At 42.5% G+C, this 24,375-nt stretch overlaps 1 protein-coding gene across 1 annotated transcript in view; it reads right to left on the minus strand.

Moving 5' to 3' along the window:
- LOC123994716 (mucin-19-like) overlaps positions 1-24,375 on the minus strand; it is a 30,320-nt gene that overhangs the window by 2,124 nt on the left and 3,821 nt on the right. Inside the window, 34 exon segments of the mRNA XM_046297640.1 lie at positions 56-87; positions 1,017-1,126; positions 1,250-1,319; positions 1,615-1,787; positions 1,994-2,195; positions 2,312-2,498; positions 2,697-2,938; positions 3,155-3,358; positions 3,503-3,825; positions 3,827-4,441; positions 4,690-5,368; positions 5,587-5,615; positions 5,737-5,878; positions 6,104-6,214; positions 8,030-8,186; positions 8,538-8,780; positions 9,006-9,152; positions 9,154-9,204; positions 9,503-9,607; positions 9,781-9,919; positions 10,471-10,625; positions 10,769-10,857; positions 10,960-11,000; positions 17,064-17,304; positions 18,178-18,310; positions 18,475-18,569; positions 18,864-19,013; positions 19,207-19,414; positions 19,517-19,594; positions 19,708-19,843; positions 22,624-22,744; positions 22,941-23,066; positions 23,214-23,397; positions 23,623-23,705. Coding sequence (XP_046153596.1) covers positions 56-87; positions 1,017-1,126; positions 1,250-1,319; positions 1,615-1,787; positions 1,994-2,195; positions 2,312-2,498; positions 2,697-2,938; positions 3,155-3,358; positions 3,503-3,825; positions 3,827-4,441; positions 4,690-5,368; positions 5,587-5,615; positions 5,737-5,878; positions 6,104-6,214; positions 8,030-8,186; positions 8,538-8,780; positions 9,006-9,152; positions 9,154-9,204; positions 9,503-9,607; positions 9,781-9,919; positions 10,471-10,625; positions 10,769-10,857; positions 10,960-11,000; positions 17,064-17,304; positions 18,178-18,310; positions 18,475-18,569; positions 18,864-19,013; positions 19,207-19,414; positions 19,517-19,594; positions 19,708-19,843; positions 22,624-22,744; positions 22,941-23,066; positions 23,214-23,397; positions 23,623-23,705 — 5,801 coding nt within the window.

Genomic DNA, 24,375 nt, shown 5'->3' on the forward strand with positions numbered 1-24,375 from the left:
GCCCCTGTAACAGAGCTGTAAATCATGGAGCCATGAAAGCACATGGACTTCTCACCTGCTTGTGTTCTCCCAGTGGACCCTTGCAGTCTGGAAGACATAACGAAGAGGTTGAACTTCTAACACATAAAGCATCAGTATAGTATGCACGGTTGGGGTCAATTCCAATCGAATTGTTATTCACTCATGAAGCGGAGAATTTATGTTGAATTCAAATCGAAGGTCAACAATCTGTTACACTGTTTGGACTGTTTGAATTGAAAAGCATAACATTTATGGAAGTGAATTGTAAAACAATATTTGTACATTTCCCAGTAAATTACATGAATGCACAAAGTATGACAAAATGAATGCAGGATTTGTTTTAAATTCATTTCAATTTGTATTTCTATATTACCAGTATAGCTAGGCTGTCTAAAGTGACGTGATCAGTCTGAAAGCCAGAAGTAATTGAATTCGAATGTGGAATTGTTGGGGATAATATTGAATTGGGAATTGAATTCATGCAATTTAACTTACAATGGAATTGAGAGGGATTAAAGTATCTCTGAATTTAAAGTGACCCGGAATTAGAATTGAATTAAATGGAATTTACAGGGAGAGGGAATTGAATTACAATTCAATTTGTGAAATGAACCCCAACCCTGATAGTATGTAGAAATTGCACACCTGGAGGTCATTGCAGTCAATGTGTTCAGGCCAAATCCTGATTTGGGATGCTCATAGCATAGCGTTTCCCAAACTCAGTCCTCGGGACACCAAGAGGTGCACTTTTTTATTTATTTATTTTTTACCCCAAACACTATCAAAGCTTGATGATTAGTTGATTATTTGAATCAACTGTGTAGTGCTAAGGCAAAACCCAAAATGTGCACCCCTTGGGGTCCCGAGGACCGAGTTTGGGAAACCCTGTCTTAGCATAACTCAGATGATCACAAGCTCAACTTCAACCTATACAAGTGGATTTCTCAAGCTTGGATTTGGCCCTAGGCTCAAGAGAGAATCCAAACTCCACTCACAGGGACACTCCGACACACAGATCGTCTTGTGCTCCTCAGCTCTGAACTGTCCTCTGAGACAGAAACATCCAGCCTTAACTTCCTCCTGTACTCTCCCTTGAACACGGACTCTGCAGAAAGAACGTGGAACACAGAAGACTCTTGAACTTTTCAGACACTTTTTAAAAATACATTTAGACACGTAAAATGTCCTCTGTTAAATAGTTAGGACACAGGGAGGTGGATTCACTTACCCTCCGTGACAGTAGTCATCCAATTGACCTTGGCACTCTCTGTACGCCATCCCTGTTGGGCACCCAATAGCTGAAAAAAAGAAAATTAATTAGTGAAATGTTCTTTCTCTCTTCTTGTCTTTGTGTCTTAATGAATTTCCCCAGCATCAGTACACCATGATGGATGATTAAAAAAAAAAAAAAAAAAAATAATAAAAAAATATATATATATATATATATATATATATATATATATATATATATATATATATATATACATACATACATTTCTTTTTTTTTTTTTAAATCAACGCCTCAGCTGATTTTCCAAGCACCAATACACATTTCAGGAAGTTTTAGAAACTTAAAAAAAAAAGTTAAATTACCACAGGTCCCGTTGGTGAGTTGTCTCCAGTTCACACAGATTCCTGCTTTCTTACACTCCTCAGCAGCCTGCTCCAGAGGAGAACAAGCAGTGTCGTTCCTACCACATGAATCAAACCTACAGTTCTTCTCAAGCTGGCTCAGATCCACCCGTCTACTGCAATCTGCAAAAACTCTGTAATGACACATACCAACAGACTGATCAACATACAGGAAAACCAATAGTTTTACAACACAACAAAATCAGTTTGTATGTTGCATGGTTTTGTCTCAGTATAATGTATAATGCTGTCGCAGCAACATTGAATGAAACGCCTCAGATTTTTGACCATTTGGGAGATCATCGTGTGAAATAAATCATATTGAATTGAATCGTCCTACGGGTGATGGAGAAGGTCACAGAGGGGGCTGCCAGGACAGCTGGTAGTATTGTTTGTAGATTGGCAAGGGATGTCCCTGGGAGCAGCGCTACACTCAGGCTTCAGAGGGTCCTCATAGATCCAGTCATAGGCGGTCTTATCACAGCAGCTGTCAGCTTCAGTCTCCCCACTTCTACGCACACAAGAGCTCCCACCGCACACACCTGCCAATGGCCAAAGATGTAAACGTAAGCTTGGTAACGAACCCATACATACACGAATGCACGCATGCATGCAGGCAGGCATACACGCACCACACACTTCCTTGTCTAATACAAACCGCATTGTCCTTGGGTGTTATTCAGGAAATGCTCCATGGCCAAGGTGACCGTCACAGTGTTGGATGGTGTGAGAGAGATATGTGAGCGTATCTCAGGGATGTATACAGACACCATATAGCCTGTCGTCTCAAACCTGATACCATTCTCCTCATAGGGAGGCTCAACGTTCTTCTGGTTCAGAGTAGACTAGGACAGAGAGGAGCAGAATGGTTTGAGTGAGTGAGATCTCAGAAAGATCACTATCAAGGCTATATATTCAAGAGTCAATCAATCAAAATGTGGTGACTACTGGAATGAATTGACAAATCATTTAATGAATGGAAGGACGGATGAATGAATCCTTAAACCAATCAATCAATAAATCAAGTTGAAGACCGGCAGTACCTTCACCCTGTACTCATCCGGTACGATGCTGACAGTGGCCGTGTTGTTCCGGTACTGCAGGATAATGCCTTTGGCACAGGAGCCGTCCAACTCGGGAATACAGAAGTAGTTGTCCACGCTAACAGTCAGATGGTGACGCAGCGTTTTCTCCTTGACCAGGATGTATGTACAATTATCCAGGAAGTCAAAGGTCACACCCTGGAAGGAGATGTAGTGAGGGTCTCCATAGAGGTTACAACGACCTGGGGGACAGGGGGAATAAGAGTAGAGGGGCATAAGAGTAGAGGGGGAATAAGCGAGGAACTGACTTATAGTAAGTGCATTCCCATAAGGGAGACAAAACTACGACATAAAAAGAGCAGACTTTGCAGGAAGTAAAACCCTCTTCAAAAACAAGATCCACGGATAGACAAACTCTAGCACTTCACACAAAGGAACAGACAGGCAGCCAGACTCACAATTACACTTCCAGTAGTCACAGCATCCGTCTGAGACACTGACCATCTGTCCCCTGGGGCACATGGTGGGGCGAACTGGATTCGGACAGGTGACCGAAGTCATCTCTATCTTCCCACCCGTACAAATCTTATTGAAGCAGTCTTCTGTCCACTTCTCTCCACACACCCACATCTTGTTCCTCTTCAGGTCTCTACACTCACAAACTGGAAACAAGGTGAAGATTTGACTTAAACATAGTGGAACAATTTCAACATCTATTTGTAAGGTCAGCATTAGTGTCGATTTTAGAGATAAACCTATATCAGCAATCCAAATTGGCAAAAATATATTTAAATATGTTGGCCTACTTGTACGTGTTGTAGACTCTGTAGATATTGTTGTTGACATTGTTGTTGGACCCGTAGATGTTGTCGATTCAGAGGTAGTGGGAGATGGTGTAGAGGAGGTTGTTTGTTGACTTGTGTACAGGGTTGTAGCTTCAGTCGATGGTCCTTCAGATGTTGCTTTGGTTGTCATTTCAGTAAAATGAGTTGGTTTGGTTGTCATTTCAGTAAAAGAAGTTGGTTCGGTTGTCATTTCAGTAAAAGAAGTTGGTTCGGTTGTCATTTCAGTAAAATGAGTTGGTTTGGTTGTCATTTCAGTAAAAGAAGTTGGTTCGGTTGTCATTTCAGTAAAAGAAGTTGGTTGTCATTTCAGTATGTGATGAAGTTGGTTCGGTTGTAGATGTTGGTTCAACATATTTGGTTGTAGAATATGAGAATGTAGTTGTGGGTTGTGTTGATGCTAATTTAGTTGTAGTTTCAATGTATGCTGTAGTTGCTTCTGCAGTAGTGGTTTGTCCGGCTGTAGTACTCAACGAATCCATAGCTCCTTTACTATGGTGAGTATTTGTAGGTCCTGTAACTATCGTTGGGAATAGTGTGGTTGTATATTCAGGTGGGGTTCTTGTTGTTGTGGGTTGTTTAGGTGAGGTTGTATATTCAGGTGTAGTAGTCAGTATAGTTGTTGTAGCTTCAGGTGTAGTTCTCATTGTAGTTGATTGTGTAGCTGTGGTTGTAGGTTCATATGTAGTTGTAGGTTGTTTGGGTGAGGTTGTATATTCAGGTGTAGTAGTCAGTATAGTTGTTGTAGCTTCAGGTGTAGTTCTCATTGTAGTTGATTGTGTAGCTGTGGTTGTAGGTTGCTTGGGTGTGGTTGTAGCTTCAGGTGTAGTAGTCAGTATAGTTGTTGTAGCTTCAGGTGTAGTTCTCATTGTAGTTGATTGTGTAGCTGTGGTTGTAGGTTCATATGTAGTTGTAGGTTGTTTAGGTGTAGTTCTCATTGTAGTTGATTTCAGCTGTGGTTGTAGGTTGTTTAGTTGTTGTAGCTTCAGGTGTAGTTCTCATTGTAGTTGATTGTGTAGCTGTGGTTGTAGGTTGTTTGGGTGTGGTTGTAGCTTCAGGTGTAGTTCTCATTGTAGTTGATTGTGTAGCTTGTTGTAGCTTCAGGTGTAGTTCTCATTGTAGTTGATTGTGTAGCTGTGGTTGTAGGTTCAGGTGTAGTAGTCGGTATAGTTGTTGTAGCTTCAGGTGTAGTTCTCATTGTAGTTGATTGTGTAGCTGTGGTTGTAGGTTGTTTGGGTGTGGTTGTAGCTTCAGGTGTAGTTCTCATTGTAGTTGATTGTGTAGCTGTGGTTGTAGGTTGTTTGGGTGTTGTTGTAGCTTCAGGTGTAGTTCTCATTGTAGTTGATTGTGTAGCTGTGGTTGTAGGTTGTTTGGGTGTGGTTGTAGCTTCAGGTGTAGTTCTCATTGTAGTTGATTGTGTAGCTGTGGTTGTAGGTTGTGTAGCTGTGGTTGTAGGTTCAGGTGTAGTTCTCATTGTAGTTGATTGTGTAGCTGTGGTTGTAGGTTGTTTGGGTGTGGTTGTAGCTTCAGGTGTAGTTCTCATTGTAGTTGATTGTGTAGCCGTGGTTGTAGGTTCAGGTGTAGTAGTCACTATAGTTGTTGTAGGTTCAGGTGTAGTTCTCATTGTAGTTGGTTGTGTAGCTGTGGTTGTAGGTTGTGTAGCTGTGGTTGTAGGTTCAGGTGTAGTTCTCATTGTAGTTGGTTGTGTAGCTGTGGTTGTAGGTTGTGTAGCTGTGGTTGTAGGTTCAGGTGTAGTAGTAGGTTGTGTAGCTGTGGTTGTAGGTTCAGGTGTGGTGGTAGGTTGTGTAGCTGTGGTTGTAGGTTCAGGACCTAAAGAGGTAAATCACATAAATAGATGTGTTAATACCACATTTGTTTTATTTCACCTTTATTTAACCAGGTCGGCCAGTTGAGAACAAGTTCTCATTTACAACTGCGACCTGCATTCCTGATAATATAATACTTGAATACAAGTCCGTCACAATTGTGATCAAAGTCTTAACTGATTTACAAATGTGTTCATGTCGTCATAACTCATATCCACTTACCACAGTTAATGCGTCCCTGTTCACAAGTGCTGTAGACAGAGAACACAGGAAAAGATCAGTTACCATTCTCCTGTATGTTACATTTATTTTCCCTTTCTCATTTCCTCACATAGGCCTACATGCACTGGTATACTGTAAATTGGTGCTCACCATTTCTCAGTGGGCTTCCTGATAACTGTACCAGGTTCAACAGTAGTCTCGTTGGAATAACAGGTGCAGTTGTCCAAAGTGGAGCAACTCCTTCTGTTCTCATCATAGTATGGAGCCTCTGCCGGGCATCTCGGGTAGCAGCCTGCACACAGGCGTTAAGTTAGCGTTAAGGTCAACATCACTGTGAGGAGTAGATTCATCTCTCATGACAGATATAAACATACATGTAAACTTAAACGGGATTATCTATTAGTGTACACAAGATTTGGTTCTGGGATCATAGCCTGGTGACAAGTCGGTTTGACAGCAGATCCAGGACCATGTTAGATGGATCAACCATTTCCATTAATTGAGTCAGTTCAGTTACCTTCCAGTTTGCCAGTGAAGAGGTTGTTCTTGCCACAGGTCTTGATCTGTCCACAGGGATCGTAGTGCCAGCTACTGTGGCCCTGCTCATTGTAGTAGTCGCAGTATACCGCTGTATGGGTAGGTAAGGGAATAGTTCATTTAAACACTGTTTCAATAACACATACATATACAGTTGAAGTCGGATGTTTACATACACCTTAGCCAACTACATTTAAACTCAGTTTTTCCACAATTCCTGACATTTAATCCTCGTAAAAACTGGCTGTCTTAGGTCATTTGGAATCACCACTTTATTTTAAGAATGTGAAATGTCAAAATAATAGTAGAGAGAAGGATTGATTTCAGCTTTTATTTATTTCATCACATTCTCTGTGGGTCAGAAGTTTACATACACTCAATTAGTATTTGGTAGCATTGCCTTTAAATTGTTTAACATGGGTCAAATGTTTTGGGTTGACTTCCACAAGCTTCCCACAATAAGTTGGGTGAATTTTGGCCCATTCCTCCTGACAGAGCTGGTGTAACTGAGTCAGGTTTGTAGGCCTCCTTGCTCGCAGATGATTGTTCAGTTCTGCCCACAAATTTTCTATGGGATTGAGGTCAGGGCTTTGTGATGGCCACTCCAATACCTTAACTTTGTTGCCCTTAAGCAATTTTGCCACAACTTTGGAAGTATGCTTGGGGTCATTGTCCATTTGGAAAATCCATTTGCGACCAACTGCCTGACTGATGTCTCGAAATGTTGCTTCAATATATCTACATGATTTTCCTCCCTCATGATGCCATCTATTTTGTGAAGTGCACAAGTCCCTCCTGCAGCAAAGCACCTCCACAACATGATGCGGACACCCCCTTACTCCACGGTTGGCTTGCATGCCTCCCCCTCTTTCCTCCAAACATAACGGTGGTCATTATGGCCAAACAGTTTTATTTTTGTTTCATCAGACCAGAGGACATTTCTCCAAAAAGTACGATCTTTGTCCCCATGTGCAGCTGCAAACCGTAGTCTGGCTTTTTTTATGGCTGTTTTGGAGAAGTAGCTTCTTCCTTGCTGAGCGGACTTTCAGGTTGTGTCGATATAGGACTTGGTTTGCTGTGGATATAGATACTTTTGTACCTGTTTCCTCCAGCATCTTCACAAGGTCCTTTCCTGGGTTTGGGTTTGATTTGCACTTTTCACACCAAAGTACGTTCATCTCTAGGAGACAGAACGCGTCTCCTTCCTGAGCGGTATGACGGCGGTATGACGGCTGCGTGGTCCCATGGTGTTTATACTTGCTTACTATTGTTTGTACAGATGAACGTGGTACCTTCAGGCATTTGGAAATTGCTCCCAAGGATGAACCAGTCTTGTGGAGGTCTACATTTTCTTTCTGAGGTCTTGGCTGATTTCTTTTGATGTTCCCATGATGTCAAGCAAAGAGGCACTGAGTTTGAAGGTAGGCCTTGAAATACATCCACAGGTACACCTCCAATTGACTCAAATGATGTCAATTAGGCTATCAGAAGCTTGCAAAGCCATGACATAATTTTATGGAATTTTCCAAGCTGTTTAAAGGCCCAGTCAACTTAGCGTCTATAAACTTCTGACCCACTGGAATTGTGATTCAGTGAATTATAAGTGAAATTATCTGTCTGTAAACAATTGTTGGGAAAATGTTGTGTGTCATGCACAAAGTAGATGTCCTAACCGACTTGCCAAACCTATAGTTTGTTAACAAGACATTTGAAAAACAAGTTTTAATGACTCTAACCTAAGTGTATGTAAACTTCTGACTTCCACTGTAAGTAGCATTTCATTGAAAGACTATCCTGGGCAGGCTCATACATACTTTAAAAAAACAACGATAAAGTGTTAGCATTACTTTTAAATGAAATACTGCATCAGCATTTAATCCTATTTTCATCAGTTGTGTTTACATACGGCACATGTCTGGCGTTCTCCAGCGGACACACACGTCCTGGTCACTGCAGGCCTCAGCGTAGGCCGCCACAGACGTACAGAAACCCAAGAACTTCCCCTCAAACTCACAGGAGCACGACTCCAACACACAGGCCTGGTAGTAGGGCTCTGGGTCCACCTGGAGAACAAAGCAGAACATCTTAACAGAATGTCTCCTGAAATGTGTTACATAATTATATAATACATGCAATTTAGCAGATGCTTTTAGGAGTACCTAAACATTTATAATATCTTGTACGGGTGTTTGTGGGAATCAAACCCACTCTCCTGGCATTGAAAGCACCATAATCTACCAACTGAGCAACAAAGGACCCACATGTTTGGGGTGAACTATCTCTTTAAGCCTACCTTTAAGTGGAGGTGTGTGATGTTTGGGGTAAACTAACCTTTTATAAGCGTACCTCTTTGGCAGTCCTTAATTAAAGGTGTTTAACATTTGGGGTGAACTGTCCTTTTAAGCGAACTTTACCTTCAAGTGGCAGTCCTTAAAGGTGTCTCCCCTGAGGATCATACAGCGTCTCTCGGCCCAGGCGGAGCAGTAAGAGTGGCGCTGGCACGGAAACACCTCATTGGTCACGTCAGAGCAGGGGGGTGTGGCCGTCTTCCAGCTGTTGCCGAACGCGAGGGGGCTGGACACCACCGATGACCCACTTATCTGCAGGTCGTTCATCTCGTTGGAATCGAAGTTCCCGCAAAGTCCACACACTCGGTTCTGTGAATGTACAGCTGATTAATTAGGTAATTAACTTAATTAATAATAATCCAATTCATTTATGAGTTACTAACTTAGGCAAGACAGTTGTGCTAACTTAAACATAGCTTAATACTAAACAGTACTTAGTAGCTGTGAAATTATATTTCAGCAGTTGCAATGATCAACGAGCAATAGGGAAATCTTGCAGGTTGCATCTTTAACGTCTCGATAGAGAGAACTCACCCTCCAACGGTCGTCCAGTATGACGGTAAGTTGGGTGTGTTTGTCCCAGATGAGGGTTAGTCCTCTAGAAGGCACTGAGATCATGATGTAGAGGCCCACAGTGTGGGTGGAGTACAGAGGCTCCGCCTCCAGAGAAGCCCATCCCCCCTTGGGGCCGTCTCGTCACCTTCATTTCATTCAGAGTCAGAGTGACATTACCCTGAGAGAAAAGACAAACACCTCATTAAGGAAGTTAATAACGCTCCATACTACAGTCCTATTACCACAGGTATTCAGTAGAAAATTACTCGCCAAAAAAAAAAAGTCCTTTTCATGCAAACATTCTGATACGTATTTTCATTATTCAATACAATTAGTATTTACCTGGTGATCCCAAGTGGTGTTTAGTCCTACTTAACAAAACACATTCCAAACAAACTGAGGGGTAGTTCTATTTAATAATAATGGACTTCAAAAGCACGGCGTGACAGAGGAGAGAAGTGAGCTAAGTGTATTACCAGCAGGTCTAACACGATGGTCCGGGAACAGGTCAGAGCCTCGTCACAGCACGGGACACTCTCCACTTTGACAGAAAACGACCCAGCTTCCCTACCACAGCCATCCTATGAGAGAAGGAAGAAAACAGCAGAATTGTAGATGGTTTTTTTTAAGAAGCAGTACCATTAATTTCACAGCAGTATAGAAAATAAAATAAAATAAATATCTCTAACAAAATGAAGAACAATGCTTGATAACCCAATGAAAAGGTGATATCAGATTGGCTTCTGTGACTCACCTCCACTAATGTGTACTGACAGTTCCCATCGTAGCGGTACCATTTAGAGTCAAAGGTTTGATAGTGTCCGTTTCCATACACCAGGCATGTACCAGGGCATGGTTCATCTACACAGCTCCACTGGGCATGGCGGCAGGTGCTGGAAGTGGATGGAGACAAACTTTTAGGGTGGTGATTCTGAACTTCCACTTCAGTATAATTTTTTGCTTAGTCAGGTATTGATGTAAATTTAAATTGGACCTTTATTTAACCAGGCAAGTCAGTTAAGAACAAATTCTTATTTCAATGACGACCTAGGAACAGTGGGGTCAACTGCCTTGTTCAGGGGTAGAAAGACAGATTTGTACCTTGTCAGCTCGGGGATTTGATCTTGCAACCTTTCGGTTACTAGTCCAACACTCTAACCACTAGGCTACATGAAACATCAACTTAAGTAGAGGTTAGGATTCAAATGATGGATTACATTTCAGACAGTAAGTATAAAACACTATCTTTTTGCTTCAGCTCAGAATCAGACAAACACTTCCTGATGTTCGTTAGATATAATACACCACGTGGTGTGTTCGTTGGTTTGTTTGTCTTTAAAAATGGACAAATCCCCAAGTCGTACTGTGATACATTCACTTATGTATGTATCTGTAATTGATACACACTTCAGAAGTAGCAAGGCAACAGTTGTGGCTCACTCACCATGTTCTACAGTTGGTCTTGACACTCTGTCCTGCTTTGAACACTTTGCCGCTGTACTGACAGGTGCAGTGGTCCACAGTCACACACACACCCCTATGGTCTTCCAACTGGCCCCCTGGACAGTAACAGCCACTTGTACAATTCTGAACAGCACTCTGGGAACAACAAAGATGAGTGTCTCATTACAATTCAATGCTAATTGAATCAATGAACAGTTTTCAGTTCTACTTTTTGGGCTAGCATGAAATATTCACTTTTTATTACATTTTTTATGTTAACTCTAATTCTGTGAACTTACTGTTGGTTTGCTCAGACTGGCACATGTTTTTTGAGCTGTATCTATGGCAAATTGTGAGCAATGCACACAAACCTTCCCCTGGGTGCAACCTGAAACAGACAGTAGCATACAGTATTACATTTGAAGGCAAAAATATGTAATAACATAGAATTAGACCATCAAGAGGCTATTAAATAAAAATATATATTTACCACAATCTTCAGAGCACAGCAATTCTCCATCCTCACATTTGCTGCAAAAGAGTATAAAAAGGTGGATGTAAGATGTTGGTGTATAGGCTGTCTGATCGTCATCAGTGATCAGGCCAACCACCGCTGTGTCATCAGCAAACGTAATGATGGTGTTGGAATCCTGCGCAGCCACACAGTTGTGGGTGAACAGGGAGTACAGGAGGGGACTAAGCACGTACCCCTGAGGGACGCCCATGTCGAGGGTCAGTGACGGATGTGTTGTTGCCTACCCTCAACACCTGGGGGTGGCCCATCTGGATGTCTAGGATCGAGTCAGTTGCAGAGGCTGGTGTTCAGTCCCAGGGTCCTGAGCTTAGTGATGAGCTTGGAAGACACTATGGTGTAGTCAATGAACAGCATTCTTACGTAGGTTTTCCTCTTTTCCAGGTGGGAGAGGGCAGTGTGGAGTGCAAGAGAGAGTTTGTCATCTGTGGATCTGTTGGGGCGGTATGCGAATTGGACTGGATCCAGGGTGTCTGGAATGATGGTGTTGATGTGAGCCATGACCAGTCTTTCAAAGCATTTCATGTCTACAGATGTGAGTACTATGGGGTGATAGTCATTTAGACAGATTACCTTGGCGTTCTTGGGCAAGGGACTATGGTGGTCTGCTTGAAACATGTAGATATTACAGACCGTCAGGGAAAGGTTGAACATGTCAGTGAAGACATTTGCCAGCTGGTCAGCACATGCTCCGAGTACACATCCTGGTAATCTGTCTGGCCTTGACCCTTAACCAGCTTAATTTTTTTCTAAATTCCCTGCGGAAATCTAATTAGCATAATACAAAAATCCCCATAAAAATCTGTCAGTTTAAGCTAGAGATCTGGGTTTTTTTGCATTGGAAGCGTCTCCATCCACCGTACGTCCACATTTGCGGTGAAAGGTTACAACGCTCGACCGGGGGTTTATCAGATCACGAGACATCCCAAAAATCGGTCTTCTCCATTTTGCGTCAAAAGACTTGTCTATAGTTGATACGGCTGATCTGCCAAATTCTGTCTGTAGTTTTTAAACCGCTTGAGCTACACAACCATCTGTGCAAAGGTGTGACTCACGAACGTCTACAGTTGTTTTACTCTAAGACGCACACAGGCCTCAAGACTAATCTAAAGGTACCAGTTGAGAAAAATGAATGGAAGTATACAGTATACAGAGACTGTTTATTGCCCAAAATATGGGGTTAATATATATATATATATATATATATATATATATATATATATATATATATATATATATATATATATATAAAACTAAACAAATAATGTTTCCTGATCTTTCTTATATATCTTTTTAGGAGAGACACTTCGGAATAAACTTCCTTTTGATATTTTTGCTGGGACTATCTGTTCCTTGTGGTGAATCTGTTATTCAATGTGTTTGTATGGGCTAATAGCAGTAAGGACCAGAAAAAAGAACATGTATACTTCAAGGGGTCTTAAAATGTCAAATCAAATAGCTAAAGGATCCTTGGTATGACCTTACAAATGACATATAGCTTAGTAGAAAGAAATTTGGAAGCCCATACACATCTGACGAGCGTTTGCAAGCCCTGCCTCATCTGATGAGTGTTTGCAAGCCCTGCCTCATCTGATGAGTGTTTGCAAGCCCTGCCTCATCTGATGAGTGTTTGCAAGCCCTGCCTCATCTGATGAGTGTTTGCAAGCCCTGCCTCATCTGACGAGTGTTTGCAAGCCCTGCCTCATCTGATGAGTGTTTGCAAGCCCTGCCTCATCTGATGAGTGTTTGCAAGCCCTGCCTCATCTGATGAGTGTCAGATCCGACATAGTAGAATTCAACAATAGTCCCGTATTGATGTGTTGACAGTTTGATGGCTCGTTGGAGGTCGTAGCAGGATTTCTTATAAGCAGCCAGATTAGTGTCCCGCTCTTGGAAAGCGGTAGCTCTAGCCTTTAGCTCAGTGCGGTTGTTGCCTGTATTCCATGGCTTCTGGTTGGGATATGTACGTAGGGTTAGATGTACAATGACTAGCAAAAGTATTCACCCCCCTTGCCATTTTTCCTATTTTGTTGCCTTACAACCTGGAATTAAAATGGATTTTGGGGGAATTTGTATCATTTGATTTACACAACATGCCGACCACTTTGAAGATGCAAAATATTTTTTTTGTTAAACAAACAAGAAATAAGACAAAAACTTAACCCCCTCCCCCCTCCCGTCAATACTTTGTAGAGACACCTTTTGCAGCAATTACAGCTGCGAATATCTTGGGGTATACATTTACATTTAAGTCATTTAGCAGACGCTCTTATCCAGAGCGACTTACAAATTGGTGCATTCACCTTATGACATCCAGTGGAACAGCCACTTTACAATAGTGCATCTAAATATTTTAAGTGGGGGGGGGGGGTGAGAAGGATTACTTTATCCTATCCTAGGTATTCCTTAAAGAGGTGGGGTTTCAGGTGTCTCCGGAAGGTGGTGACTCCGCTGTCCTGGCGTCGTGAGGGAGTTTGTTCCACCATTGGGGAGCCAGAGCAGCGAACAGTTTTGACTGGGCTGAGCGGGAACTGTACTTCCTCAGTGGTAGGGAAGCGAGCAGGCCAGAGATGGATGAACGCAGTGCCCTTATTTGGGTGTAGGGCCTGATCAGAGCCTGGAGGTACTGAGGTGCCGTTCCCCTCACAGCTCCGTAGGCAAGCACCATGGTCTTGTAGCGGATGCGAGCTTCAACTGGAAGCCAGTGGAGAGAGCGGAGGAGCGGGGTGACGTGAGAGAACTTGGGAAGGTTGAACACTAGACGGGCTGCGGCGTTCTGGATGAGTTGTAGGGGTTTAATGGCACAGGCAGGGAGCCCAGCCAACAGCGAGTTGCAGTAATCCAGACGGGAGATGACAAGTGCCTGGATTAGGACCTGCGCCGCTTCCTGTGTGAGGCAGATGTTAGTTGAGAACGACAGGGTGTTGTCCAGGATCACGCCAAGGTTCTAGCGCTCTGGGAGGAGGACACAATGGAGTTGTCAACCGTGATGGCGAGATCATGGAACGGGCAGTCCTTCCCCGGGAGGAAGAGCAGTCTGGCCTTGCCGAAGTTCAGCTTGAGATGGTGATCCGTCATTATCCACACTGATATGTCTGCCAGACATGTTCATCAGAGATGCGTACTCTGCGGATGTTGTAGAGCATGAACCTACAGGTATTTAGCGCTCTGGTGAGGAGACAGATTCTCGCCACGCCACCTGGTAGGATGGTGATCCGACCTGTCAGGTAGCACGCAATTGTGTGTCGTCTGCATAGCAATGATAGGAGAGACCATGTGAGGTTATGACAGAGCCAAGTGACGCGAGATAGGAGAGGGCCTAGAACAGAGCCCTGGGGACACCAGTGGTGGAGAGGGTGGCCACCTGGTAGGAGGATCTGATGGTTCACAGGGTGGAGAGGAGGATCTGATGGTTCACAGTATCGAAGGCAGCCGATAGGTCTAGAATGATGGTTCACAGTATCGAAGGCAGCCGATAGGTCTAGAAGGATGAGAGCAGAGGAGAGAGAGTTAGCTTTAGCGGTGCGGAGCGCCTCCGTGGGGTATGTCTCGATAAGCTTGGAACATCTAGCCACTGGGATTTTTGCCCATTCTTCAAGGCAAAACTGCTCCAGCTCCTTCAAGCTAGATAGGTTCCGCTGGTGTACATCAATCTTTATGTCATACCACAGATTCTCAAATGGATTGAGGTCTGGGCTTTGACAAGGCCATTCCAAGACATTTAAATAGATTTCCCCTTAAACCACTTCAGTGTTGTCATTGTCCTGCTGGAAGGTGAACCCCCGTCCCAGTCTCAAAGCTCTGGAAGACTGAAACAGGTTTCCCTCAAGAATTTCCCTGTATTTAGCACCATCCATCATTCCTTCAATTCTGACCAGTTTCCCAGTCCCTGTCAATGAAAAACATGGTGTTCTCGGGGTGATGAGAGATGTTTGGTTTGCGCCAGACATAGCGTTTCCTTGATGGCCAAAAAGCTCAATTTTAGTCTCATCTGACCAGAGTAGCTTCTTCCATATGTTTGGGGAGTCTCCCACATGCCTTTTGATGAACACCAAAAGTGTTTGCTTTTTTCTGGCCACTCTTCCGTAAAGGCCAGCTTTGGAGTGTACGACTTAAAGTGGTCCTATGAACAGCTCCTTCAGGGATATCTTTGGTCTCTTTGTTGCCTCTCCGATTAATGCCCTCATTTACATTTACATTACATTTAAGTCATTTAGCAGACGCTCTTATCCAGAGCGACTTACAAATTGGTGCGTTCACCTTATGACATCCAGTGGAGCTGCCACTTTACAATAGTGCATCTAAATCTTTTAAGGGGGGGGGTGAGAAGGATTACTTTATCCTATCCTAGGTATTCCTTAAAGAGGTGGGGTTTCAGGTGTCTCCGGAAGGTGGTGATTGACTCCCCTGTCCTGGCGTTGTGAGGGAGTTTGTTCCACCATTGGGGAGCCAGAGCAGCGAACAGTTTTGACTGGGCTGAGCGGGAACTGTACTTCCTCAGTGGTAGGGAGGCGAGCAGGCCAGAGCTGGATGAACGCAGTGCCCTTGTTTGGGTGTAGGGCCTGATCAGAGCCTGGAGGTACTGAGGTGCCGTTCCCCTCACAGCTCCGTAGGCAAGCACCATGGTCTTGTAGCCTGGTCCGTGAGTTCTGGTGGACGGCCCGCTCTTGGCAGGATTGTTGTGGTGCCATATTCTTTGCATTTTTTAATAATGGATTTAATGGTGCTCCGTGGGATGTTCAAAGTTTCTGATATTTTTTTTAGAACTCAACTCTGATCTGTACTTCTCCACAACTTTGTTCATGGCATCGCTTGCTTGGTGGTGCCTCTTGCTTAGTGGTGTTGCAGACTCTGGGGCCTTTCAGAACAGGTGTATATGTACAGCAGGTCAGCCACCAGGGGGAGACTCGTCGAGGCCTGGTGACAGACGGAGTATAAATCACGAGGCGATGGCTCCATCTGCTGGATGTTCCAGGGCTGGACGGGCTCTCCGCCCAGGACTAATTGGGGCTGATTGCTCACCAGCTGTACAAGCCCCATAAAGGCTGCCCGAGCGAAGACAATACACTGAGATCATGTGACTGATCATGTGACACTTAGATTGCACACAGGTGGACTTTATTTAACTAATAATGTGACTTCTGAAGGCAATTGGTTGCACCAGATCTTATTTAGCGGCTCCATAGCACAGGGGGTGAATACATAAGCACGCGCCACTTCTTTCATCTTTTATATTTCATCTTTTATTTTATTATTTAAGTACTTTTTTTCACTTCAGCAATTTGGACTATTTTTTTTTGAATGTCCATTACATGAATTCCAAATAAACATCCATTTAAATGACAAATTGTAATTGCAAAAAAATAGGAAAAACACCAAGGGGGGATGAATACTTTTGCAAGGTAATGTATACAGCCACATACTAGGGGAGAAGTGAATGGGAACTGTAGAGTTCCCGTGTGTGAATTCTTGCCCGATCTGCATTCTTTAAAGCTGTTCACCACTGGAACCAACTACCAGAAAACCAAAAATGCTGACTATAGTGTCAGTGCTTTTACACAAAAAGCGGTATAAAGAAGATCAAGTTTGAAACAAGTTTGAAACTTTTTCTTTGCTGTTTGTTTTTGTTTTTTGCTGTTTTTTACAACTCATGGTTCCAAAAGCAATGTGTCATTACGTGCAATATCTTGACCTTGGTCTGTAAACATATCTGTATATCCTGACCTCGGTTTTTGTTATTATTCCTAAGAAGAACACAAAAATGTGTCCGTTTCTATGTTGTCTGTTCGTATATATAATGTATTTTCTTTGTTATATGTTACCATGCCGGGGACTGCAGATGGAAATTAGCTGTTGAATAAATCTGGTCCAACGCGTCTTTTCTCAAGTGTACTGAGACTTATGGTTTGCCGTTCAAAATAAACGTAATAACGATAATACCAACAAAACGTAGCAAGTTCTGTAATAGGATCTCCTGTTTTTTTTGTGCAAGAGTCAAATGATTTATGCCGAGACTGTCATCGGTAATGACACCTCCATAGCTGTATGTAAGAGGAACTCACCACTGTCGTCCATCGATGGCAACAGGTCCTGGTGGTGTGACTCCTCCCTGATGGTGACATGGACACTGGGCCTTCGGGGTACAGGTGTCCCCGGTCAGATGAGTGCCCTCCAGGCAGCCACAGCCCTCCACAGGTGCATCCTCCACCCCACACCTGGGGTCTGGCCGGGATAGGGAGAGACAGGTGCTGTTGCACGCCTGCATTTCGTAGTCAAACCTCTGATTGTTCTCACACGGTACCGCTGGAAATGCAAAATGACATTCATGTTAAACATTTACAGAAAATGGCAGAAATATTGGTCAGAGAGAAATCCAAAATGACATTCATGTTAAACATTTACAGAAAATGGCAGAAATATTGGTCAGAGAGAAATCCAAAATGACATTCATGTTAAACATTTACAGAAAATGGCAGAAATATTGGTCAGAGAGAAATCCAAAATGACATTCATGTTAAACATTTACAGAAAATGGCAGAAATATTGGTCAGAGAGAAATCCAAAATGACATTCATGTTAAACATTTACAGAAAATGGCAGAAATATTGGTCAGAGAGAAATCCAAACCAGTGTAATTGGAATGAATGGCAGAGTAGAGAAGCAGTTGATGCATTTCCTGCTTTTACTTATGCAGGGAAATAAAAGTAACGTGATACAGTATATCAGAAATTGTGTAATATAATTATTGTCAATCTAAAATATTGTCTTGTAAATACAGTGTACACGGGTTTTATAACAATTTTCTGTATAAATAGCCTAGAAAATATATGTTGCCAGACAATACATTCCTCAATGTTTGTTTTCTTGGAAAGCTGTTATTATATGATACAATATCAGTACTTGTTTGCATTTACAACTTGTCTAAGTCCTATTAATCTCATTTCAGCCAGTGTATGGCTGTGGATTGACTGCATTGTTTGTATGGAATGTAAATTAGAAACATTATTCGAATCATTCCACCTAACAAACATACTGTGCAAATAATATTCAAATATATTGTTTTACACAATATGGTATCACAGTAAGCTTACCAAAATGTCTGACCATTTACACCGTCATAAGAAGCTTCATGTCCATTCTAGTCGTCCAATTGCTAATTCTATGGGTGTTACTCACTGCAGTTGGTGGCCCTTCTCCAGTCACCCACTGTGATGCCCTGGTTGGCACAGGCTTTGGCATAATTTGCCAGGGCCACACACAAACACTGCTGCAGCCCAGTTCCACAGGTACACGTTCTCTGGATACAAGCCTGCAAAACATGAAGTCACAAATGATCACAAAACATTGTTACATCATCATTTCCTAGTTCAATTACAAGGTAAATACCAATTCAAAAATATGAATTTTTGTTTGACCTTAAAATCAATGTATAAAAAGTTCTCGAGATTTTGTTTGGTATTAGTTGATCCTTGCCTTGTGGTAATTGTCAGTAGGCACGTGATCGTAGCACTTGGCGAAAATCCCACCGGGGTCTCTCAAGGTGTGACACTTCTCGTCTGCAAATATTTCTGAGAGGCAATAGTCCATAGGTTAGAGTTAGAAGCACTTAGACAATCCCATTTCTACACAATGTCGTATTGCAAGAGGCATTCACATTCCCCCTAATTCTTAAATGTCATGTAGACAATGTAATGTACCAACAAAGAGCGATAATACTATGTCAAGGGGAAACACATTGTCACCACATGCATTGTTTTCATGAAGCTATTCAAACAAACGGATTCATTTCCTTCATAGGAAAACCTACTGAACGCATGTGAGGACCTATTTTGTAAGTCATGAAGCCTTCAGAGGGACTTTACCGTTGTCGGTGTTGATACAGACTTTGGGTATGTTAACGGGACAGTCCCCTACACTCCAGGACAGCGCAAACGGTTCCGCTGCATTTTCTACGATACCACTGCTTGTGGTGAAATCATCAGTGGTATCAGTGTTGTAGTTTCCACAAAGTCCTAGTAAAAAAAAGGAACGTTACCACTTTATTTTACAGTACAAAAATGAGCAGATACATGACATCATTTGTTTGTTCGTTCACAGGATTCAGTCAATGTGACTTAACTACTGCTATGACAATGATAACGATGACGATACATAGCGATAATACGTATATCATGCAGAACCATTGTCACGATGAAAGCAAAGTACCTTCTGGCTCCCCTACTTCACTCTGTGGTAGAGTGATATAGAGCTGGAGGTCTGGAGACGTCTGTACTTGCATCTTCATGCCAAAGGATGTCAATACCTGGACATACATGGATGACTGCCAGAACACCATGGCGTTGTCTGACTGATGTAGCTCTTGGATTTCCTCTTTCTCAAACTGTACACTGTTGTGAGAGAATCTGTAGGTATGCTGTAATTGGCAAACAAAAAAGTGCTTTAGATGTTGTTGATCATCATAAAGAGACGTTGAATGTAAAAGGGGAAGCAAAGGTTACAAGCAGACAAACTGTACCTGGTAAATCTGAAGAAACACGTTTTGGATGGAGGACGTCGTCTCAGAAAAATGTATGGATATCGTCCAATTAAAACCCTGTTTTATTTCATTCATAAAGAATAAGGGAAGTTAGTACTTTAGGTGAAAGTACTGTATGAGTACAACTCAAAACTACCATCGTGCTGTGAGATTAAAATCTATTGATTTACCTTGGAGGCCATGTATGTGCATTTACCAGGAAGGGTATACTGTTTCCCATCGAACGTGGTCACAAACTGCCCTTCAATCACACACCTACTAGGGCAGCTGTTCTGAGAGCATATCCACTTGCCATTGTAGCACATACTGTGGAGAAATAAATGAGTATCTGTCATGTTTTGTCTTAGATTGTCTTGTCATTTTGCTTTTTCCTCTGTTCATTTTCCCCCTGCTGGTCTTTTTAGGTTCGTTCCCCTTTTTCTCTCTCCCTTCCTCTCTCTCTTCTCTCTATCGTTCCGTTCCTGCTCCCAGCTGTTCCTATTCCCCTAATCAATCATTTAGTCTTCCCACACCTGTTCCCTATTCTTTTCCCTGATTAGAGTCCCTATTTCTCCCCTTGTTTTCCGTTTCTGCCCTGTCGGATCCTTGTCTATTGTTCACCGTGCTGTGTCTGTGTATCGCCCTGTCGTGTCGTGTTTCCCTCAGATGCTGCGTGGAGAGCAGGTGTCTGAGTCTGCTAGGTTCAAGTGCCTTCCCGAGGCAACCTGCAGTTCTTGATCGAGTCTCCAGTCTGTTCTCGTCATTACGAGTGGAATTATGTCTTATGTTTGTAGAATTACTTTACTGGATTAAAGACTCTGTTTTCGCCAAGTCGCTTTTGGGTCCTCATTCACCTGCATGACAGAACTGTCATGTTTTGTCTTAGATTGTCTTGTCATTTTGCTTTTTCCTCTGTTCATTTTCCCCCTGCTGGTCTTTTTAGGTTCGTTCCCCTTTTTCTCTCTCCCTTCCTCTCTCTCTTCTCTCTATCGTTCCGTTCCTGCTCCCAGCTGTTCCTATTCCCTAATCAATCATTTAGTCTTCCCACACCTGTTCCCTATTCTTTTCCCTGATTAGAGTCCCTATTTCTCCCCTTGTTTTCCGTTTCTGCCCTGTCGGATCCTTGTCTATTGTTCACCGTGCTGTGTCTGTGTATCGCCCTGTCGTGTCGTGTTTCCCTCAGATGCTGCGTGGAGAGCAGGTGTCTGAGTCTGCTAGGTTCAAGTGCCTTCCCGAGGCAACCTGCAGTTCTTGATCGAGTCTCCAGTCTGTTCTCGTCATTACGAGTGGAATTATGTCTTATGTTTGTAGAATTACTTTACTGGATTAAAGACTCTGTTTTCGCCAAGTCGCTTTTGGGTCCTCATTCACCTGCATGCCAGACTAGCCAGGGATGACCCAAAACAACAGGTGTAAAAGGTGAACGAAAAATCAAAAAAGAAATAGTCTCACTGTGGTTACCAGATACTGTGAGAGTTAAAGGTAGTGTCTCAAATCTGATACTGGGAAGATGACTACCATCTAAGGCAAACATGGGCGTAGGCTTGTCTAACTGTCTGAAAGGAATGTCATGTTTCCGAGCCCATGCTTCGTCCATGAAACAACCCTCAGCCCCCGAGTCAATCAAGGCACTGCATGTCTGAACCGGTCCAGCGTAGATGGACCGACATAGTAGTACAGGATCTAGATGAAGAGACCTGAGTAGTAGCGCTCACCAGTAGCCCTCCGCTTACTGATGAGCTCTATTTTTACTGGACATGAATTGACAAAATGTCCATCAAATCCGCAATAGAGGCACAGGCGGTTGGTGATCCTTCGTTCCCTCTCCTTAGTCGAGATGCGAATACCTCCCAGCTGCATGGGCTCAGTCTCTGAGCCAGAGGAGGGAGATGGTTGCGATGCGGAGCAGGGAAACACCGTTGACGCGAGCTCTCTTCCACGAGCTTGGTGACGAAGATCTAAAAGGAATGTCATGTTTCCGAGCCCATGCTTCGTCCATGAAACAACCCTCAGCCCCCGAGTCAATCAAGGCACTGCATGTAGCACCCGAACCGGTCCAGCGTAGATGGACCGACATAAGTACAGGATCTAGATGAAGAGACCTGAGTAGTAGCGCTCACCAGTAGCCCTCCGCTTACTGATGAGCTCTGGCCTTTTACTGGACATGAATTGACAAAATGTCCATCAAATCCGCAATAGAGGCACAGGCGGTTGGTGATCCTTCGTTCCCTCTCCTCGAGTGCGCCAGGAGGCGCTCGGTGAGTGGGGGGGTACTGTCATGTTTTGTCTTAGATTGTCTTGTCATTTTGCTTTTTCCTCTGTTCATTTTCCCCCTGCTGGTCTTTTTAGGTTCGTTCCCCTTTTTCTCTCTCCCTTCCTCTCTCTCTTCTCTCTATCGTTCCGTTCCTGCTCCCAGCTGTTCCTATTCCCCTAATCAATCATTTAGTCTTCCCACACCTGTTCCCTATTCTTTTCCCTGATTAGAGTCCCTATTTCTCCCCTTGTTTTCCGTTTCTGCCCTGTCGGATCCTTGTCTATTGTTCACCGTGCTGTGTCTGTGTATCGCCCTGTCGTGTCGTGTTTCCCTCAGATGCTGCGTGGAGAGCAGGTGTCTGAGTCTGCTAGGTTCAAGTGCCTTCCCGAGGCAACCTGCAGTTCTTGATCGAGTCTCCAGTCTGTTCTCGTCATTACGAGTGGAATTATGTCTTATGTTTGTAGAATTACTTTACTGGATTAAAGACTCTGTTTTCGCCAAGTCGCTTTTGGGTCCTCATTCACCTGCATGACAGTATCATGTTACATTTTGATCAGGACGATATCAATATCAATATCAATATCGATATCAATTTATTTTTTATTTAATACATTTGCAAACATTTCTTAAAACCCGTTTTCACTTTGTCATTATGGGGTATTATGTGTAGATTGTTGAGTATTTTTAATTTATTTATTTAATTTTAGAATAAGGCTGTAATGTAACAAAATATGAAAAAAGTCAAGGGGTCTCAATACTTTCTGAAGGCATTGCATACTCTAGTGCAATACTTTTGACTAAAACCGCATAGTGCTCTTGTCCAAAATAGACTCATGAGTTCTGATTCTCTCACCAGGTCTGGCATTTAGTTCTGCGTTCTTCCCTCGGTGCATAGTTCCTCCCGGCGTACACACACGGGCAGGCTGACTCACTGACACAGTAATGGCCCTCTGCTCGATCATTCAATACCTGCCCTGAAACATAGCCATTTAAAACCCTCATCAACCTTATGTGATTGTAACACTAAAGATAATGTTTAAAATGGTCTCCCGGCAGATTGCTTAATATGTGAGGGTCATTTTAAAAGCAGTGCAGATCTGCTTGCTAAAACATTGTCTGCTCAGTTACAATTCATATTTTTAAGAAACCTTATGACAGTGTAAGGCCTACCTTGGGGGCAGACACAGGTGCTGGTGATGTCCTGATTATTGGTTCTCGGTGCTGGGTTGGAACAGGTGGGAACAAACGCATCACCCTGCTCCTCAAAGTGTAGTTCTCCTGGGCAACTGAACTCAGCTGTTTCGCAACAGACAGACAAACAAGTCTTTAAGAATTTGTTAAAGACCAAATCACTTTAACAAGATGAATAGTCATTATAATGTGTTACAACTGTTCATAACATCTTTATAAACTAACAGCTTTTTTCTGAACTGATTTACTTACGACATTTTGTCAAGGTCCTCCAAGCGTGGCTGGTCTGACACCGATGGCCAATTTCTTTGTAGAACGCACATCCTACATAAAGCTCTTTTTCATATCCGTAAATATTCTCTTGACAAAGAATTATGTATTTGCTTGTGTTAGCCTGCAGACATTCAACGTAGTTGGAGAGGAACGTCTGACAGACCTATTACGTAACACATAATACATACAGTACATCATACTGTAAAACACTAGTGCAGACTTCAAAACAGTATCACCTACGTTACAGCAACATGGCATTATCTATATAGGAATATTAACATCAAGGCTTGCCAGGAAATGATAGGGTTCTATGTCTTAGATCCATTCATTACCATTCACCAGAAGTCTAGTGTTAAAAAAGAAGAAGTGCATAATTCAGGAAATGTACCGTGCTCTTCGTGCGGAGGGAGTCCACGGTCTGGCACCCGGCCTCTGAATGAACACTCTTTGCAATCAATTGCTGACGGTCATCTAATTTTGCAGGAAAATATAGAGTAGTTAGTACACTGAAGTGTAGTTAAAGTGCAGTTTACAGCAAGAAGTGTAGTTAGCGCACAGCTAACAGCAAGAAGTGTAGTTATAGCACCCAGACAATTGATATTCAAGAGGCTGTCCATACTGCATTTTGCAGATTACTTAGACAATCCATATCTACAATTCAACATGATATACAGTATATATATATATATATACTGTATATCATGTTGAATTGTAGATATGGATTGTAGATATGGATATCAACATGATATACAGTATATATATATATATATATACTGTATATCATGTTGAATTGTAGATATGGATTGTCTAAGTAATCTGCAAAATGCAGTATGGAGAAAAATACAGTGAACAGCCTCTTGAATATCAATTGTCTGGGTATATATACAGTATATATATATATATATATATATATATATATATATATATATATATATATATATATATATATATATATATATATATACTGTATATCATGTATATATACTCTACCAGTACACAGTACCAGTCAAAATTTTGGCCACACCTACAGTACTCATTCAAGGGTTTTTCTTTATTTTTACTATTTTCTACATTGCAGAATAATAGTGAAGACATCAAAACCATGAAATAACACACATGGAATCATGTAGTAACCAAAAAA

Source organism: Oncorhynchus gorbuscha, linkage group LG14, assembly GCF_021184085.1.
Source record: "Oncorhynchus gorbuscha isolate QuinsamMale2020 ecotype Even-year linkage group LG14, OgorEven_v1.0, whole genome shotgun sequence".
Classification (NCBI taxonomy): Eukaryota; Metazoa; Chordata; class Actinopteri; order Salmoniformes; family Salmonidae; genus Oncorhynchus; species Oncorhynchus gorbuscha.